At 44.9% G+C, this 21,043-nt stretch overlaps 1 protein-coding gene across 1 annotated transcript in view; it reads right to left on the reverse strand.

The window, feature by feature from the left end:
- CDH13 (cadherin 13) overlaps positions 1–670 on the reverse strand; it is a 1,012,702-nt gene extending 1,012,032 nt beyond the window's left edge. The window contains exon 1 of the mRNA XM_019940487.3: positions 394–670. Coding sequence (XP_019796046.1) covers positions 394–438 — 45 coding nt within the window. The 5' untranslated portion in view covers positions 439–670. The remainder of the gene's footprint in view (positions 1–393) is intronic.
- Positions 671–21,043: the final 20,373 nt, after the last annotated feature.

Raw genomic sequence — 21,043 nt, forward strand, 5'->3', positions numbered from 1 at the left:
GCGCTGGGTTGGGGGAAACCACGACTCCTTGGAGTCGCTTCCAGCTGAGTCTCCGATGCGCGAGCCTCCGGAGGAGGCTAATCAAAGTTACCCCACTTGATGTAGGCGAGAATGTCGCCCCTGCTTGCAAAAAAAAAAAAAAAAAAGGACTCGGAGCTCTCTCCACATCTCCCGAACGTATACAAACACAACCCAGAGTGGGAAACCAGGCCCACCCCTTTGCCCCCCAGGATCTCAGGGGCTGGGAATGACCTCCCTTCTGAGCCCCGAGCTGTCTTCGCCGCCGCGCCCGGAGTCCCCCGACCCCCCGAAAACCCCCTCGCCCAGCCCGCGCCTGGCAATCGGAAGGCAGAAACGGGGCGCAGGGTGCGCCCAGCAGCCTCTCTTCCCTACCTGGGACAGGAGAACGCACAGGACGAGCGGAGTTGTCGGCTGCATTTTGCCCAACTAGAAGCGCCTGGCGGCGTTTTCATTCATGCACGCGGCTGCACTGAGCATATTTTCCGTGGGAGCCAGGCTTTGAGGAGAGGCTCTGCCTCGCCAGCCAGCCAACTTCCCAAATAGATCAGCGGCAGCATCACGAAAGCATTGGGTAGAGGCTGATGACCAGGACCAATGGCTTTACAAGACGGATTCCTTCATAAAGCTCCCTCGTTTCTGCATGGCAGATACGGGGCGAGCACCTCGCGCAGAGCGAGCCCCTCGGAGGAGGCGGCCCGTTAGCTTTTTTGGACTGTTGGGGCCCAGCCCCACAAATCACGCTGGGCAACGCCAGCTGATGCCACTTTCCCAAAGAATGGTATTCCACCGGGTACTGGCGGCCACTTCCAGCCCAGTGCAAAAGATTCTCTTTATTAAAATGTTAATAAGATCCACTTTATTTCCAATAAATCAAATAAAATGACCCCAGCCGTTCCAGCTCTTTCTACGCCAGGAAAGACTTGGCGGTGGATTTTTTTTTCTTTTTCTTTCTTATTTTTTTTTTCAGTGTGGCCCAAATCATGATGGTGTTTGGTGTTTCCCTGCCATCTCACAAATCACAAAGACAACAGATCAATTCTAGCTTGCAGAAAAAAATCCATCAAGGGGCAATAGATTTTATTAACTGCTCAGGTGAGAGTCTGACTGGCCGCCTACTCCAGAAATGTGCATCTGGCACCAAAGTTGAGGCCATGATTTGAGGAAACTTTTTTTTTTCTCTCTCTGGATGTGTTCTTTTAGAAGCTTCTAGCTATCTCCAGGGATTGGGAACAGTAGTAACCACTGTTCAAGGGATTTTATAAGTGGGGTGCTATGGGAACGAGGGTAAGAGGGCTATCTAGGTCTAACTTTCCCAGTAGGAGTTTAAGAATATGCAGTAAAGACCTTACTTTCTCATTTCCATGCAGCCTCCTTCTGAAAAAATTTAAGGTGTTTTATAATAACGGACAATTTTTCAATAGAATTTATGCAAGAAAAATAAAAAATCTGGGACAGGAGGAAAAATTCAGAAAACTGAAATACTAAACCCAAACACTAACATATTTCCTCTGATTTGGATCTGAGCTTCCTGGTAGCCAAAGCAATAAGAGAAACATTTAAATTACATAGTTCTTATAGATACAAGTATACAAATATCTTCTGACATAATTTCCTCAGCAGTAAATACTGGACTAAATGTATGATGTGACATCTAATATAGCAGGACACTGTGCAATGGACCATGCCGAGATCCAGTGGGTTGGGCTGTATTCCCAGCATCTGGCACAGGGCCTGAAACATGGAGACAATCATTAGTGTGTGTTAAACAGATGTCTACACTTAATCAAGAAGTAGCAGAGGGTGGGGTGGGGCAAAAAATCTGGAGCCACATTGCCTAAGCTTAACCCCCAGCTCTGCTACTGACTAGTAAGTTTCTCACTTCCTGTGCCTCTGTTTGATCACTGGTTAAATGAAAATATAAATTGTACTGAACTCACAAGTTTGTGGTGAGGATTAGGTGACAGAATAACCACTCATTAAATGTAAACTAATGCACTTTTAAAAATTCCTTCATTGTCAGCAGTTCGGTCGTTGCATCTGATGAAGATGCAATGCCATCTGACCACCTGGCTGCATTAGCCAGCACTAGCCCAACAGATGGCAATGTTGGCCAAACAGCCCCCAGAAGAGCCCAGGAAAGGTGGATGCTCCTGCTTCTTCCAGTCTCTTCAGCTTTCCACTGTTCTCTTGCCTAGGTAGGCATCCACCTCTGAGTCTCTGAGAAGTGCAGGCAGCGTTTGACAGATAATCTGACTGTCCCAGCTTGGAACCCATGTGTGTGGAGATCCATACCCACATTACCCACCATTAAGAGTAAAACAAGGTACTTTGAAGTCAAAGAGACTTCAGATCAAGGCATCCTGAAATACCCTAATTTTTCTCCATTCCAGGGTAGCAGCCATCTTGTCAATCAGAGGTCAACTGAGCTAAGCCCATGGATTTAGCAGACGTGGAGACAGAGAGAGAACAGAGGACATCTTGGGAGATGATCAACCACGATAAGGGGTGAAGAGGGCAGTAAGATGATGTTCCAGCCACTTTTCCACCAGGGCAGAGAAGCATTCCTAAGGGTAGGCTGTGTCCAAGGCTGCCTTGTCTAAGGCGCAAAGCAGTATTATTGATTTTATAGTTCTGGCAGCTATTTCTGTGGTCTTCCCATCCCATCTCCCTTACTGCCACTCACCAAATAGGTCCAGTTTTCCCCATTTTTTGCAGGGTTGCACTTGCTGGTCCCCTCGGGCTTACCGTGGGGCCATGTGACTAGTTCTAGCAAATGAGCTGGGAGCAAAAGTGACAGGTGGAGTGTTTAGTCACCAATGTGAGACAGATTGGTTTCCCTGGAATAGGTGCTGAGATGGAAATTTGTGCAGGGGGCTTACTGGGGAGTGTTCTCACCACAACCACTGCAAGAGGGAGGAAAACAAGACTGGCAGAGGGTGAGGTGGATGACTATGCAGTTGCAGCAGAGGCCTCAGCCAATCCCAGGAGAGCTCTGAGGCTAGAGTGGCCCTTTAGAGATGAGCCTAACAGAGTCAGGGGGCTGTGCCTTAGTGCCCCCAGTGGGCCAGTTGTTGGCTGTTCCCAAGGGCAATATTCCAGTCTGACCTCAGCTTTGTCAGCTCTATAGAAAACTAAGGTGTGACCCATAACAGGTAACCAGAGGCTGTGATTCCCAGGCTGGAGATGACCTTGTGCATCTGATGGTACCAGTGAAGATGGATGTAGATTTGCCTGGCTGAAGTCCTGCTCACTCTGTCTCCAGCCAGGACCTGCACAGGCATTTACCAAAGTCCTGGGCTTCTGTCCTAAACTGTTCTACTGGCAGGCAGAGTGGCTCCAGGCAACCTCACCTGATTTTAGATGAGTGTACCCAAAGGGCCAGTCTCCATTCCTTCCTACCTCAGCCCCCACAGGTTGAATTTTAGGGGCTGGGGGGAGTTAATTTCAAGAGTCTTCTTAGGCCCTGAGGCTCACCTCTAGAAACCCATGGAAGCTAGGAAGTCAAAAAGATTGGTCCACAAAATGAGACCTGGATTGGGATCTCTGGACTTACATTGGGCAAATTGCTTTTACTCACCAAACCTCAGTTTCTTCATCAATAAAATGGGAATAATAACATAACACTCCAAGGACTGTTGTAAAAATTGATGTCACTTTTCTCCTCTATCCCCTACTCCCCTCTACTCTCAGAGAATGTGCATCTTGCCAAAAATATAATATGAGGTTTTGTTCAACAAAGACAGGAGAAAAATCATTTCACTCCAATGATGAGGCTTCTGAAGAAGAAATCCATTTCTGTTTGTTTGTTTTGCCTTGTTTTCCCTTCAGCTCCCTAATGAGGGTCTTTTGGCTGATGTATTGATTGACGGTGGTAAGTAAATACTGAAGCTGAAAACCACCCCCTACCTACCCTGACTCTATCTCCTCCCACCCCAGCCCACACCAACCCCTGACTGCTTTTGCAGCTTGCAGCTGTGGGCTCCCCAGAAGCTGTGTCTGCATTCAGACACATTCCAGGTTCACACTCCTTTTCTGGGCACATCATTCTGGCTTTGGAGCTGATGGAATCATCCAACAGTCAGCAGCTGTCTCCTGAGGTGCCAGGGATTGAGACTGTTTCCTCTCATTGACTGACATGATGAAGACCTCATTTCTGAGTGTGTGGAGGTGGCCATTGGGTGAGTGCAGTGCTTGTGTGTTATGTGTACAAGTGCATGGGCGAGTGTACATGAAAAGGGGGCAACTGGTGTATCATCCAGCAGAGATAATTCGTTCAAATTTTGGTACCTCTGAATGTGCTGCTGTGATGAGGCATTTGAATAGACAGTAATAAACCAAATAGATGCCCTTACGAGATGTAACACTTATCAGGTATGCCAGGAGCCCTTGGTAACTGGGATATACTGGGACAATGGGGAAGGAAGCCCATCCTATACAGCCTTGTAACAGGCTGAAGCTGAAGCTATACCTCTCCCAGTGGGATAGCCTGCTAAAGATACCCAGGATGATGACAATACACCATCTCACAACACCTGGCCACCAAAAAGGATCCCTGATTGCTCTTGAGCCATGAACCTGTTTTATCTTCTTCAAAGCCCTTTATGTTACTTGACCTTATACTATATATGGTCACTTTCATTACTGTCTCAATTATTCACTCCAACTTGTACCTATATCCTTTACACCTTGACTTTGGGTTTGGCCACACAAACCCAGTTATAAGCCAAGGCCCCGAGAGGCCCTGTGCATTTCACCTGGCTCTTGCTAGGGCCTCTGCCAATGAATGCCTTCAAAGGCACATTCATAGACTAGCTCACTGGTCAGAGGAGGAGAGATGAGCACCCCCATGGACCCAGAAACGCTTGAGCAAGCCTAGCAGAGCCCCACCCAGATCAACTGGCCTACAGTTATAGGAACTAAAAAGAAATAATTGCTCTAAATCGGGGGATGGTTTGTTATACAGCAATAGCTAACCAATAATTACATTGGCTTGTTTGTTGTCTGTCTATTCCTCTGGAATATAAGTCCCACATCTGTCTTTTGCTGCTATGTGCTCAGCTTCTAGAACAGTGTCTGACACATAGTAGGTGCTCAAATGATTTTTGTTGAGAAGATGTATTAAATGGCTTCTGTACTGAAAATAGTGATGCTGATATGAAACCCCGCTACATGTACTGCCCTATCAGAAATACTTTCTGATGGTGACAGTTCAGTCCTCCCAAGTGGAAAGCATCCTATGACCTTGACAGTCTCCACTGCCACGTGGCCATCTAATTCAGCCTATGACAAGGCAAGTTCTTCTTATGATAGTCTAGACCAGTACTAGACAAAATAAGGAACATTCCACAGAGACTAGTGTGAACAGGTAGGTGCTTGGGGATCTTTGGTGAACGACACTTGGGGTGAGACATCCTTCTGAATTTCCTCGATGTATGAAGAGCCCAGACATCTAAAAATTGGACAGAAGATACCCCTTTGGCTTTTGAGGTACTGCACTAATATAGTGTCCTCTGAATTCATTTTAATACAATCATGACTTCCACACTAGCACAGAGAGAAAACAGGGAGTGACTTTTAGGCCATCTCAATTCAACTGGCCTAACTGTCTTTAGGACTCCAGTCCCCCCTTGGTAGCAAAATTGGGCATTCAGACACCAATTTTATCCTGTGAACTGGAAGCTGTTAAAACCCCCCTCTAGGTGTCTCCCTTACCCAAAATTAGTGAGTGGGGTTATTTCTACGCAGAGAATCATCTCAGCATCAATATGGTAAAGCAGTGGTTTTCAAAGTGTGGCCCCTAGACTGGCAGCATCGTCACCACCTGGAAACTTGTTAGAAATGAAAATTCTCAGGCCTCACCCCAGAACTTCTGATTCAAACACTTGGGGTCAGAGTCCAGAAATCTCTGTTTTACAAGCTTTTCATATGCATAGTTTGAGAACCACTCCTCTAAAGAATTCTCCGGCACTCACCTACATAGATTCATTCGTTCATTCAAGAAATATCATAAAGCGCCTACTGCATATTAGCCACTGAGCTGGGTAACAGGGAAAGAAATAAAAAAGCATGGTTTGTGTGCTTCAGAAAATATGACTCCTAGAGAGAAAGACATCATTCTATTACAACGTGCTGCAGGAGGTTTCGAGAGAGTCAAAATAGCCAGAGCTATATGGGGGGCTCAGGACATCTTTAAGAAGAGGCAAAGGCTCCACTGTCGTCCGTTTCCACTGTTTGTCAAAACCATTATAGATCTCTACTTGACAGAAGTTGTATTTTTTGCATCTGTTGATGAGCAACTAAATAATAGCAAAAGGCAGCTCAAATTCAACACCTCCCTCTAACTTAATTTGCAGTTTATTCTTCAAAATCTCATCTAGATAAAATTGCAAATGGCAGTGTCTGTTTGGGGTGTGGGGTGTGGGGTGGGGCAGGGTGAGCATTATTTAGAGTGGACAGGTAATGCTTACTGTGCATTCAGTAAGATGCCTTCCAATGATGCCACGCCCTCCACGTCCCCACCCACCACCTGTCTGTGGTCTCAAGCAGGGAACTGCTGAGCTAGAGCAAAAGGGAAATAACTAAGAGGGGATGCTTGGGGGAGGGGCTAATGACCAGAGGGATGGCAGAAGACAAGTGTGGGCAGTTTGAGGGTCCAGATTAGGATCAGTTTAAATGTCAACATCTGGAGGATGAGCTTTATCCTACTGGCAAAGGGAAATCATCCAAACTGCTTAAAGGGAAGATTCAATATCTCATTTACATTTTAGGAAGTTCACTTTGGCCACACTGGAGGATGGACTGCATAAAGGCCATAACTAAGGAGGAGAGATTTCTTAGAAAACTATTGTACATACCATATAAAAGATAAAAGCCAGAACTCTTTTTCTTAGTTTTCTAACCAGTGAGTGGTATAGGAATATTACATGGCAATCTCTCCTGCTGCCTAGCAGTGTCCAGCACATAAAAGAAACGTATACAATAATAGATGAATGAAACATACTTATTAAATTACAGGAGATTCCTTTGAGCTCCAATTCCTCACCCTTCCCTGCATCTAATCCATGCCTCATTAATGGCAGAGTGAACTTGCTCATCTTTGACTTTGAGCTTGACCACATGGCTTGCTTTGGCTAACAGAATGAGGTGATGGTGGCAGTGTGCAGTTCTGGGCCTAGGTCTTAAGAGCTCTCCTGTGTTTCTGCTTGCTCTCTTACACCTCTGCCATCTCCATGAAAAGAACACTCCCTGGCTATCCAACTGATCCAAGGAGGATGAGAAACAGGTGAAGTTGAGCCACCTCCACCCATCCACAGATCTGTAGGGAGAACTAGAGTCTAGCTTAGATTAGCCAAACCCCAACCAACCTATGGATCCAAAGGAATCAATGCTTACTACTGCATGCCACAGTATGTGGTTGTTTGTTATCCAGCAATAGCTGACTGATACATAAATGAACCCTCTATTTGGGACTATGTACAGCTCAGGAAATGGGATAAAGGGTGAATACTTAAATAGAGCATAGACATTTACATGGTATGACCAATGTTTAATACTTACCACAAATCCAAGCCCTTAATAATCTCTCGACTTATCAAATAGTCCTCTCCTTCCACTCACCTAATCCAAGTCGGCTGTCTCCTTGCAAAACACTAGGTTCCTGTCTGAATATTTACTGCAAAGCAACTGAATCTGTCTCTGGTTGTTTTTCTTATGCCAGCATAATTGTGAGGCCATCACTTAACAATTACTTGGGAAATTTATTTACAATGCAAGGCAGATCCCTGAATGTTTGTAGGGGATAAATTTATTTACAATGTAATCCACATCTGCCAGTGCCTCTAGTAGATAAAATTGTGCTGCTCCTATAAAAAGCAACACACCTGGTTAATGGTTTCTGTGGCCTTTTATGAATAGACCAAGGTCAAGGCCACCATAATGAGCTGAGGAAAGTTAATCTGTGGAAGCAAGTTAAGCACAGAAAACTACAGTTTAATGATTCTAAATGTGTGACAGCTGCCAGAATTTAACCAAATGAGAACCAGAAAGGGCAAATCCAAGACTCTTCTGTTTCTTAAGCTGAGCTTTTATGGAGTTAAAATGGCCAGTGTGTCATTTCCATGATGTCAGGGATGACATCTGTCTTTCTCTCCCTTGAATACCCCTTGGCCACACACTGTATGGCTCTGAGTTGACATTCAGTAGACATGAGAGGGATGCGTCAATAAAACAGTGCAGGACCATAGAGAGGTCCTGTTTAGCCTTACACATCTGCTGTTTGTCATACCTATAATTACTGCAGCAAACAAACTATCAAACAATACAGCTCTATTATCAGCATCCATCTCCTAGAGCAGTGGTTCTGAAACTGTTGTCCCACTGTGTGTCCCCAATTCAGTCCCAACACTCCACATGGAAATTTTGTCTACTGTTTCTATTGCATAAAACTCAAAAGGGAGTATGTCTTGAATTATAAAGTTCTCTCCTAACACATGACAGAAAAGGGAAATTGGCCACAGCCCCCAAGGCCTTGCAAATGATGGAGAGTCTGCCTCCCTCTCCAAATTCATTCCATTTCCACTTTCCCCTTGCTCACTGTGCTCTGTTCTTCTCTCAATCGTCAAGCATGCCAAGCTTTTCCCTACACTTGGGCCTTTGCATATTCTAGTCACTCTGTCTGGAATGTTCTTTCCTCTACTTCCAGGTCATTCATCCTCCCAGAATCTGTTTATATGTCACCTCCTCAGAGGAGAAGCTGTCCCTCACCAGTTCACTCTTTATTTAGCTCATTTCCTTATTTGTTTCCTTCATGGCATTTGCCATCCTTTGTCATTATTTTATTTATTGTTTGCCTCTTTCTATGTTTGTTTCCCTCACTAGAGTATGGGTTTCATGATGGCAACTAAATATCTGTTTATTGATCATTGTACTCCAGGACCTAGAACCAGGCCTGGTCCATGACAGGCACTCAATAATCTTTTCCTTTTCTTTTCTTTTCTTTTTTTGAAGTAATGAATGAACAGATGGTATTATGGCCAATGAGAGTAGATGGACCAGTGGATCTCTAGATGCATTCATCTTGTTAGGAATACCAAGTAATGGTCCAATGGCTGATGACTGCAGAACACTGCCAGAGAACCACTGTGCAAAAATGTGGTCAGGATTAAGTGTGCACACCTCAAAGCCTTATGTTATATAAAACACGAGATCAAGGGTCTGGGGGCCCTGTGAGTGAGCCAAGTAAACTACTGTCTATTTTCTTTGCCAAGACCAAGCTCATATGGACTCCGGGGCATACCCTAGGTGAACTAAGGACCCAGTTTTCCCAAGGTGAATCAGGAGAGGCTGAGGGGGCAGGGACACACCTGAGGAAGATGTGGTAGAGTATTTTCAACACTATTTTCTCTTACTTGACAGTTCAGGAATTCATCTAAAGCCTTTTCAAAGTGCCAGGTTCTTGTTCATGTAATGAATCTATCGATTCACTTGTTGTCCCCAGGAGACTCTGAAGACCACAGAATGTCAAGAGAGAAGACAAAGAATTCTCACTGCTTGTCATGGAGCCTTAAGGGTGAAGAGGCAGGTCTTGACATATTCCCAGAAGATGCTCATGACCCAGTTATTATTCTTTGGGGGTTAAATGGTTATTTATTTTAGGACTACCCTACTTTATTGCTCCCAGCTAACTTGCCTTCCATGCCCGTAAATCATCCCTCTCTTTACATAGAAAGTAGAATAGGAAACAACTATTTATTCATTTCTTTGTTCATTCACTCATTCGGCAATTGTTTTTATAATAATCAATAAGATACAGTTAAAAAAAAAAAAGGAGTATTTTTCTGGAATCAAACTAAGTAGTTGATCTCTAGATTGCCGGACTCCTCCAACTTCCCAGTCTGACTTTCATACTGTTGCCAGAGTAATTTTTAATTGGAGCAGTAAGTATCAAGTATCTACCATAATCTCGGCATTATTTTACTTAGCAGTGAATAACAGTAACTTTGTTCCTGGCTTTTGTTCCTGTATCTGTTCTTGATATACATATAAAACCTTCAGTGGCTCCCCACTGCCTTTAATTCCAAATCCCTAACTTGGCACTCAGTGTCATACATAAAGATTCTACATGGCCGCTCTGCTTTATCTCCCATGACAAAGCTCAAGCACCAGCCATACAGAACATTCTAGCATTCACCTCACCTCATGCAAGGCCTCTTCATTCCACAGGAGCTCTGAACATGCTGCTTTCTTGGATTTCTCTTTTGCAGGCCTAGATCTCACAGCTCATCATTAAGTACCAATCACCTCACATGCCACTTCCTCCAGGAAGTCACCCCTGATCCATCCAGGCTGAGTTAACTGCACTTAGAACATGTCATTATTAATTTACTGGGGTCCCTCTCTGGACTATCAGCTGTTTAAGGTAAGAAACCAAGTCTTATTCTCATCGACATCCTCAATAAGCCCAGTGCCAAGCAGACATAGGACTTCAAAATAATATCTATGCATTGATACACACATATGATAAATAATCATGAGAGCTGTGATCTTTATTAAGTGCCAAGCACTTTTCCAAGTACTTCACACTCATGTTTTTCTCACTGAATCCTAGCCAGCTCCTTATGAAGTACGATTGTCCTCTTTTACTGGCAACCAGTGACAGACAAACCTGCACTGGGCGGTAGAAGAAAAAGCACTAACCTGGGAGTCCAAGCATCCGAGTCCTAAGCCAGCCTTTACAGCCTACTTGTGCCTTAGCAGAGAACAGGTCAGTATTCTCAAAGCCTCAGTTTCCTTGCTTGTTAATAAGCATGGCCTTTGGAGTCAGACACCCAAGGTCTAAGTTCCACTCTGTCACTTTCTAGAACAGGCCTTAGGTGAGCTACTTAACTTATCACCATTGAGCTCTTGCCATCTGCCAAGTTCTGAGCTATGTGGTGGGAATAATTACAGAAATAAGAGTAACATTAATTGAGAATTGTTTTATTTAAAATTTTACTATTTTATTATTTATTATCTATTTGAAATATATTTTTTATTTAATTGTTTATAACTATAATTAATAGCTAACTTTTATCGATAATAGTGATAATTTACTGGTCTAAGCACTCTTTATGTGTCAGATTATTTAATATTTATGACAATCTTAAAAGGCTAGTTCTATTTCTAGCTCCTACTTAATCCAAATGAGTAAACTAAAGCGTACAAGTAATGGACAACGGGGCTTGAATCTGGACCCCTCAACTACAGAACCTAATCTCTTTTTTTGTTTGTTTGTTTGTTTTCTTTGCCTACGCAGGCCTCTCACTGTTGTGGCCTGTCCCGTTGCGGAGCACAGGCTCCGGACGCGCAGGCTCAGCGGCCATGGCTCACGGGCCCAGCCGCTCCGCAGCATGTGGAATCCTCCCGGACCAGGGCACGAACCCGCGTCCCCTGCATCGGCAGGTGGACTCTCAACCACTGAGCCACCAGGGAAGCGCCAGAACCTAATCTCTTGACCAGCTCACCATGTGCCTCCTCTCTTTGTATGTTAATAAAAAGACAGATCCTGCCTCTTGCCTTGCACAACTGCTAACTCCTCTCAAATCTCAGATGCCTTTTAAGCAAAAGGGGCAGCTAATAGTTTCTACATCACAGATTGCTGTACAATTAAATGACTTGACTCATGTAAAACACCTACTGACCACTTTTATGAGTGGGTTGGACTAGCTGTTCCATAGATCATCCCTTCCAACCCACATGTTCTATGAAATCAACCAGAACTTAACGGCCTCACACACCACCCAGCAGTTTTAGGAGAAGACAGGGATCATCAAGGGTTTGGAATCAGCCCACCCTCCCCCAGGGCAGAACTGGGCACCTGTACAGTTTATGGGACTGTCCACTGAACTGAAGTTTCTAAATATTTCAGTCTCAGCCAATTCTGTGGCATCTAAGACTGGGTGTACATGAACAGTGGTAACCTGTCACAAGATGGTAAAATTCTCACTGATTCCAAACAGCCACCACCAAAGAGCTCTAGCTCTAGGGCCTGGCCACATGGTTTCACTGCCCTCAAGATGGAAAGAACCAGACAACCAGATTGCACAGCCTTGGTTGGATCCTCCCCATCTCTCAGGGGAGGATCCTAGATTCCTCATGGTCAGTAACCTTGGTGGGTACCCAGGTGTCTTGGAGGAAAGTACACCATACAAAGCAACAATGTCACTAGCAGGCACTTACCCTGGGTATCTTACAGATATTCCACTCCTCAATCCTTAGAAAGTTGATATCACTATCATTATCACAAAACACCACCACTATGCTCACAATTTATGAAAGTTTGGGTGGGTAGCCCATTATTACTAAGAGTTAATCAAGAACACAGAGTGCACAGGATAATAACTCATTCATTCTTTCATTTATCCATTCATTCCCTCAACCATTAAGAAGTATTGATTGTGTCCCTTTCCTGTGCCAAGCACTGTTCCAGGAAATAGAGCTAGAATACAGTCATGAACAAAGCAGACAAAAGCCCCAGACACGGAACTTGAATTCTAGTGTGGTGAGAAAAATGTGAGATAAGATAAATAGTGACAAGAGTTCTGGAGAAATACAGGCAGGAAAGGAGGAGAGAGCACATGGGAAGAGACTTCGAATTCCATAACTGCTAATTTTTTTTCATGATTACTCTGTGCTGGGCATCATTCTAAGCATTTTACACGTATGCACTCATCGAGTCCTTCCGGCCACCCTAGGAGGTTAAGTCCTATTATTAGGATCTCGTTAGAGATGAAACAATGAGGCACAGAGAGGTTAGAGGCTTTACTTACCCAGAGGCCCATAGCCAACAAGGGGCAGAGCCAGGACTTGATCCCTAGCGAGGTGTGCAGCCAACCAAGGTGTGCAGCAGCCTCAGTACATGACAGCTGGTCTAGACTCATTTAGATGCATGTTTGGCAGGCCCCCTCTCTTGTCTCTGCTCCCTTCTTCCTTTCCTCTGCCCCTCTTTCCTTCTTCCTCTCAGGCTTCCAGGTTCATCCAGTTACTGGAGTCCCATGAGTCCCACCCTCCTCCCCAACCCATGTCCCGCAGTGCTGCCCTGCCCTTGGATCTTCACCTCTAGAGTGGGACACCTATAAACCAACCAATGTCTTCTCGCAGCTGTCAGGCCATAACTGGATGGGGTGTGAGACTAGAAGCCCCCTCTCCACCAGGACTGAGAATGAAGGTGGGTGAAGAGGGTTAGAGTGGCAGAGAATCCCATCCAGCCACCATCCCCATTTTTCAGATGGAAATACTGACTGCAAAAATAACTAAAGGAGCTGAGTTGGGATTTGAATTCAGGGCTATTTGACCCTGAAGCTCTTATCCACTAGACTTTACTGTTAATTTCAAAGAGCAGGTCTGTGCCAAGCAGAAAATAGATGCTTAATTAAGTACTGGCTTGAAGAATGAAGGGACAGATGGATTTGTGAATACATAGGCCCAAAGAAATGGGCAGATGTGCACAGGCATGAGAAGCAAATAAAACAATAAAGGCATGTGCATGAAAGTGCAGCAAGGACCAGCACACTCTGGTTGATAAGCAGCTTTGGAAATACCCAGAACAAAACAGTCTTCACAAGTATTGCTGTAAATACAAGTTTGCAATCTCCTAGCCAGGCAAACCTAATCTGTTTTTCAACTGCAGTTTTATAGGAGTCTCTTGCATGCTTTTTTCCTTTTATACACAAGGACAGGTGTGTTTAGGGGACATAATTTGGGACAGGCACCTGGTCAAGCTGAGACCAGCTCCTGAGGAGGGAAGAAAGCACCCTTGGGAGAAGCAGAAATGCCAAGGTGACAGGAGAGGGAACTGTGCTGCTAATCCCTCACACCGTGACTTTACCATCTTCTAGTCACCTAATAGCAGGGCACATAATTGGCAGAAAAGATTGCCCTGCCCTTTACACATGTGTCTGCAATTACTTTTCGAACTGGGGCGATAAGTGGCATGATTGGTTTCCTTGTGCCGACGCAGCCGCTTCTCGGCGACGGGGCCTTTCTCCTGAAGCTGTGGTGGGCGCCACGGGTCACGGGCACAACAGCTCCCGGCAAATGATCACCTTCCATCGCTGAGGAGTAAATCCCCAGCTCCTTGCTAGGATCTGACCTCATCCGCGGCCTCCCTCCTTCACACATTCTGCTTCACACGGGCTTCCTTGCTGTGCTACATCACCCCAGCTTGCTCTTGTCTGTGTTTACATTTGCCACACCCTCTGCCCGTTTCTTCTCGCACTTTCTTTAGGTCTGGGCTCACAGGTCACCTGCTCAGAGAAGCTTTCCATGAACACCCTTATTTAAAATATCTCTCTCCTACTCCCTAGCCCCAGGTCACACCTCTCATTCTTGTTCTTCCTCATATCACATACCACAGCATGATGCCATATCTTGCCTGTGTCTGCTTACATGTTTATTGTCTGTTCCTAGCTGGAATGGAAACTCTATGAGGGAGGCCTTTGACCTGATCGTCACTGCATCCTCAGTGTCCAGAAGGAAGCCTGCAACAGCGTGAGCATGCAAAAAATATTAGTGAAAGAGGTGATTGGACAGTGAGTGGATCCAACACTGCAAGTGCTCCACGTGCCATGCCATGGGGTGTGTGCTTTATGAGTACAATGAAAGGTATTCGAGTGAAAGTAGAGCGCATGCATCCTGGAGACCCATCGGCCCGGGTTTACACCCAAGTTCTGTCCTTTAAGAGGTTCTGGTCAGTCCTCTTGCGCCAATCTGAGCCCCAGTTTCATCATCAGCAAATTGGGAAGGAAAATAGTAGCTCTCTCACTCAATTGTTGCTTGAATTAAATGAGGCAATGCTTATACAGCATAGTATCCTGTACCTGGCATGTAAATGATTACAGCAATTCAATAAATAGTAATACATACTGGTACTTCTATTCATACAGTGAAGATGGACAAAGAAAGGGGCATACATGTTAGCTGAGTACCGGCTACATGGCTGGTATCCCTCCAGCTAATTTTGCCTGCCTGAACTTACTCCCCCACAGCTGTCTTCTGAAATAGGCATGACTACCCCTGGTTTCTAGATGAGGAAACAGAGGCACCTCAAAACCAAATGGTTTGCCCAGTATCACCCAGTTCCTAAGTGACAGATCCAGAACTCAAAGCCAGGTTCTCTGCTTTTTCATCACACCAGGTTGCTTCTCTTGAAAATAAAAACAGGACATGGACACAAGCAGCCCCAGGGCACAGAAAATTTAGTTTAAGACTCAGTTTAAATTCTCCCTAGTCCTCCTCCATGACAGCTCCAATGGAGAAGGATTGCCCTTGGGTAGCATTACCAGATAAAATGCAGGATGCTTAGGGAAATTTGCATTTCAGATAAATAAAAAATGATTTTTTAGTATATAACAATTATTGCATACTTAATCACAGTTTTCTCTCCCTCCCACTTCTCTTTCTACCACCTTCCTCCTTTCGTTTCTCCCTTGCTCTCTCTCTCTCTCTTTTTTTTTTTTGGTTAATCTGGCAACTTTATAGCCTCGTATTTCTTACAGTCCCTCAAGGTGTGCATGTTTGTGAGCTAACGAGGGCAGAAGTTTGTAGAAGACATTTCAGAGTGTCTGTGCACTTCGTGGCCCTCTTATCTGATAATGACCCTACCCCACACACAAGGGTAGGCCCGCATCACCATGCTACCTGCCTGCCTAAAAAGGATCCCAAACCACTCTTACCAATCCAATTCTCTCTCTTGAGAATTTGAACCAAGGATGTGGAAGATGGAGCTAAGTCAATGACACAGTCCAATAAATTTCTCTTTCTTTCTTCTTTCATTTTTTCATTTTGCTTTTGCTTTGGTTTGCTTATTTTGTTTCAACTGGGATTTTGGCTCTTATAATCAAAGCACTCTTGACTAGGCCATACCTCTCTTGTGGTCATTTTATTTTCCCAGAAGAGATATAAAATAACCCATATTTTTGAGTGCCTGGATGAAGATATTATTGCCTTTTAAAATTTCTCTAATGTGATGTATTTCCTCAATTGGTTACATTTTATTTTAAATCAGAAAAAATACTATCCAGAGGCCCATCTTATGAAAAGGTAACATGATTTAATGTCTTGAAAATAACGGTAATTCTAAGTGTCATCAGCTTTGACGAGCACCCTCCATCCAGTCTTCACATACCACCTGGATGGCACAGGCACATAAATGGAAAGGGGAGGAAAACTGCCTTCTCTGAAGGAAAGTGAAAACCCCACCTTATGCTTCCTGTATGGGGTGGATCTCTCATGGCAAGGGCCAGACTCCTTCGTTGCCTGGCATCTGTGGCCTCATCCTGGTCTAGTCAATGGATTTCTTTATACACCCCAGGAGCAGGGAAGCACTAAAGTTTTCCCCAAAATTTTGGAAAGTAAATTGGAGAATTCCAGACAGAGCAGGGAACTGCTTATCCCAGTCACAGAGGCTTAAGTCCCTCTAAAAATATCTGAGCAGCCGTGTCAGTAACAACTGTAAAGTCCTTCTCACTTGGCCCCCTGTCCTGGCCCTGGCCCTGGCCACCCCAGCTCTGCCCAGCTCCTGACCCTTATGGTCTGGCTTTTATTTCTGTCCTCATGCTGATGACAGTCCACAGTTAACTGAACTTCATGTCACATATTCTGAAACTGAAAAATCTCAACTAACAAGACAGCTGGAGTGTTTTACTCTGCTCGACCCCCACCATGACCCCTTTATAGATCTTCAAAGCCTTACTCTCTTGGAAAAATGCTAGAGCCCATTTAGAGACCCTGCATGTTTTATTGGACAAATATAGTGACTTCTTTCAAAGATAAGTTATCTGTATGTTTTTCAAAAGCCTTTTTGAAGTTTGCTAACTTATGGCAAGGACCAGCTTCCTCTCCTCTGCTGAGCATCACAAGACTTCATCTTTCCCCCACAGATGTCACAAGATCCCTCCTCCCCTGACGACCACAAGGCAACGGCCACAGGGGCCTTTGGTTGTACTCATGGATACTTTTTAAGCCTGGAACTTTATGTATTAAGGATCTGGGGTGTGGAAGTGCCAGGCCTCCAAATGGTGAGTATTCTCCTCTTTGCTTCCTACAGTGTGATTCTCATAAACTACAAAGTTTTCTTAAAAAAAAAAAAAATCCCAGTCTTTTTGTTTCCTTGCTTTTTTACTCTGTAGATTAAAAGCAAAAATTGGCTTCTGTAGTTTTCACCGCGTCTCCCTGCCACCAAGTTCATACCCCTATATTAGTTACCTATTGCTGCCCCAAAACGCAGTGGCTGAAAATAAGAGTAAACATTTGTTATCACTCAGAGTTTCTATGGGTCAGGAATTCAGGAGCAGCTTACTTGGAAAATTCTAACTTGAGGTACTCTATTAGAGCCAAGAGGTTGACCAGGACTACAGTCATCTGAAGGGGGTTGGAGAACCTTCTTTCAAAGTGGATCCCTCATGTGACTGGCAAACTCATGCTCACTGTTGGCAGGAGGCCTCAGCTCTTCTTCACCTAGTCCTTTGAGTTTCCTCATGTCATGGTGACTGGCTTCCCCCAGAGGGAGAGATCCAAGAGGTCAGGGTGGAAGCTGCAATGCCTTTTATGACCTAGCCTCAGAAGTGACACACTGTAACCACTGCCATACTTGATTGGCCCTCTGAGTCATCGTGGGAGGAGATTACATAAGGGTGTGAATACCTAGAGCTCAGGATCACTGGGGGTCATCAAGGAGGCTAGATCCCACATTTACCATCTGACCCTTCCCTCCTCTCTCTGCTTCTGGTCACCACTTCACCAATGCTATTTTAAGTCCCTGGATGTCCATACAAGGATTTATCCACCTGGCTGGACCCTTACCTATCATGCCTGCTGAAGCTGCCAATATTTAAAATTATTAAAAATGTCATTATTTATCAGAGCAAAGATTTTCTCTTAAATATAAAATAGAGAATCAGTGAGAGCCACATTGGCACCAGCTATGAGAGAAAAGATGGGACTGCATTGGTGGACAAGAAGTTCAGATAGTGTGCAGGAAAACACGATTGACAAAAACAGACCAAAAAACGATCATTGCAATTCTGTGCTATATTAATAGCTCTAGAGTATGTTTCTTAAGTGAGGTGACATTCTTACTGATGACTGAAATTTGAGCTTAAGCCTTGTAACATATCAGAAGGGGTTTTGACAACCCAAAGTAGGTGCAGAGATGAGGGAGCAGGGGTGAAATCCAAACTGAAAGCATAATAAATATGCCAAGCATTTTACAAGCTTTGCTATGGTCAGAATGTTGGTGCTTCCCCCACCAAAATCCATATATTAAATCTTAATGCCCAAGGTAATGGTATTAGGAGGTGGAGCCTTTGAGTGGAACCCTCACAAATGAGATTAGTGTTCCTATGAAAGAAATCTGGGCTTCCCCGGTGGTGCAGTGGTTAAGAATCCGCCTGCCCATGAGGGGGACGCAGGTTCGAGCCCTGGACCGGGAAGATCTCACATGCCGCGGAGCAACTAAGCCCGTGCGCCACAACTACTGAGCCTGCATTCTAGGCCCACGTGCCACAACTACTGAAGCCCACACGTCTAGAGCCCGTGCTCCGCAACAAGAGAAGCCACCGCAATGAGAAGCCCGCGAACTGCAACGAAGAGTAGCCCCTGCTCTCCGCAACTAGAGAAAGCCTGCAGCAACGGAGACCCAACACAGACAAAAATAAATAAATAAATAAATAAATTTATATATTTTAAAAAAAGAGTTTGCAACAATACTGCAACTATAACTGTTACAGGCAAAAAAAAAAAAAAAAAAAATGTCACAGGGCTCCCTCACCACTGTGACCCAGAGGAGGGTCCACACCACACCTAACCATGCTGGTCCCCGATCTCGGGCTTCCAGCCTCCAGAGCTGTGCGAAATTAATTTCTATTGTTTGTAGACCTCTTGGTCTGTTACAGCAGCCTCAATGCACTAAGACAATCATTATCTCCAGTGCACTGTCTGACCTGTTTTCTTACCATCCATCACTTCCCTCAGTCTTCCCTTCCCACATTATCCAGCTTTCATCTCACCTTAGATTCCCCCGTCAATAGCCTTTCACCAGGCCTACCCAACCCTCATAGCTTCCTTCACTTTTTCCCTCTCAGCACCCCACAATGGGCCCACACTGCCCCAGCAGACTCAAGGATAATGGCAATGGCAACACTGCTCTCAGGCATAGCACTTTACAGTTTACCAAGTGCTTCCACATCTGTCTATTATCCCATCACGTCAGGCTAGCCTTGGTCTCTGGAGCCCCACAGGAAAGCAACCAGTGGTAGGCACTTCGGGGTGCATGGAGCGGCCTATATTTCTTCCTTAATCCAAGTAAGAATATTTTAACATATATAGTTGTGCAAGCTCATGAAGCAGGAACAAGTTTATAGGTTCAGTTTCCGTTTATAGCCCAGAAAGCTTCAGTCACACAGCCATGGTTTCCCGGCATGTTGCTGGCAAAGCCAGAACCAGTAACCGGGGTATTGGGACACCCAGTGTTTTTCCCCCTCTGCACCATTACAAAAAAGTCCTCCTTCGGGTCAGGGTGGAGGACACGGGAGGACGGCAGGAAAGTGCTTTCTGCTGTCGCAGCACGGAGCTTGGTGGTGGCACCCCTCGCAGGCTCCACAGAGCTGAACACAATAACGGTTTGCACTCATCAGTCTCCATTCATCTCCCCGTCCCCCTATGACATTCATTATCAAAATCACAGGCACAAGGAAGGGCAGGAGTTAGAATCAGAAGAATGCACAGACGCCCTTTGCTGCCTTTAGAGGCTTTCTTTTCCATTCCTAATAAACTCTGTCAAAAGCCTGTGCCTGGGAGTGTAAAAACGTGGAGCAGGAGGAACAAAGCAAACATCTATTTTATTTGTGCGACAAAGGCTCATGGGAGAAGCTGGCTTTGGCATAACAACGCAGCTCTTCTCCTCGATGCTACATGAGTGAGCGAATTCAAAGGAGCTTATAGGAAAGACACAGGAGATTATTTGGAGCCTGGGAAGGTTTAGGGAGCAGAATCTGACAGGCACTATCAGAGCTGGGGGCTGAGAGGGGTAACAAGGGGATTCCAAATTTAAGCACAGCAAAGCATAGCCCCCTACCCCCAGCGACTCAGAACAGAGGGCAAGAGGGCGACGGGAGGTTGCCAGAGGAAGCAACTTAGAGAATTACCCAAAATTCTTGGCTTCCCAGGAAAAAGTAGAAGCGGCTTTGTCCTTCTCCACCCCCACAATGCCAATACTTGCAGAGGGCAGGCAACTGGGGGTCAGCAGTAAAAAACAAACAAACGAAAAAAGGCCTGGTCTACCAACGTGGAGGAAGAGAAGGGGGGAAGGTCACAAAGACTTGCCTGCTGCATCACGGGGTCCTCAGACCCTAGGGCATCCCCCAGAAAAGGCCTCCTGAGTGTCTACTTCTGCTCACCCCATTCCTTCTCTTCAAGCCTGCAAAGAAGACCGCAGGTCAACAGAGCCACAGGAGAGGCCCAGGTCTCAGTTAAGATGTATAAGTTAGCAATTCTCAAAGTTAATGAGCCACCTGGGAACTGGGCAAAATGCAAGTTCAGTGGATCCAAAGAGCAGTCTGAGATTCTGCATTTCTAACAAGCTCCCAGGTGTCGCTGCTACTGCTGCTCCACAGACCACACTTTGAGTAGCAAAGACATAAGCTTAAGTTTTCAAAATGGATTTGGGTGATAATGGCTAATGGTTAGAAATGGTCAATATGATTATACTACCATCCTTACCATCTCATCATCATAAGTAACTAAAACACTGGTTTCAAAACTGAGTTGTATGTTTGCAGATGACATGATACTATACACAGAGAATCCGAAAGATGCTACGAGGAAACTACTAGAGCTAATCAATTAATTTGGTAAAGTAGCAGGATACGAAATTAATGCACAGAAATCTCTTGCATTCCTATACACTAATGATGAAAAATCTGAAAGAGAAATTAAGGAAACACTCCCATTTACCACTGCAATAAAAAGAATAAAATACCTAAGAATA

Source organism: Tursiops truncatus, chromosome 19 (genome assembly GCF_011762595.2).
Source record: "Tursiops truncatus isolate mTurTru1 chromosome 19, mTurTru1.mat.Y, whole genome shotgun sequence".
Classification (NCBI taxonomy): Eukaryota; Metazoa; Chordata; class Mammalia; order Artiodactyla; family Delphinidae; genus Tursiops; species Tursiops truncatus.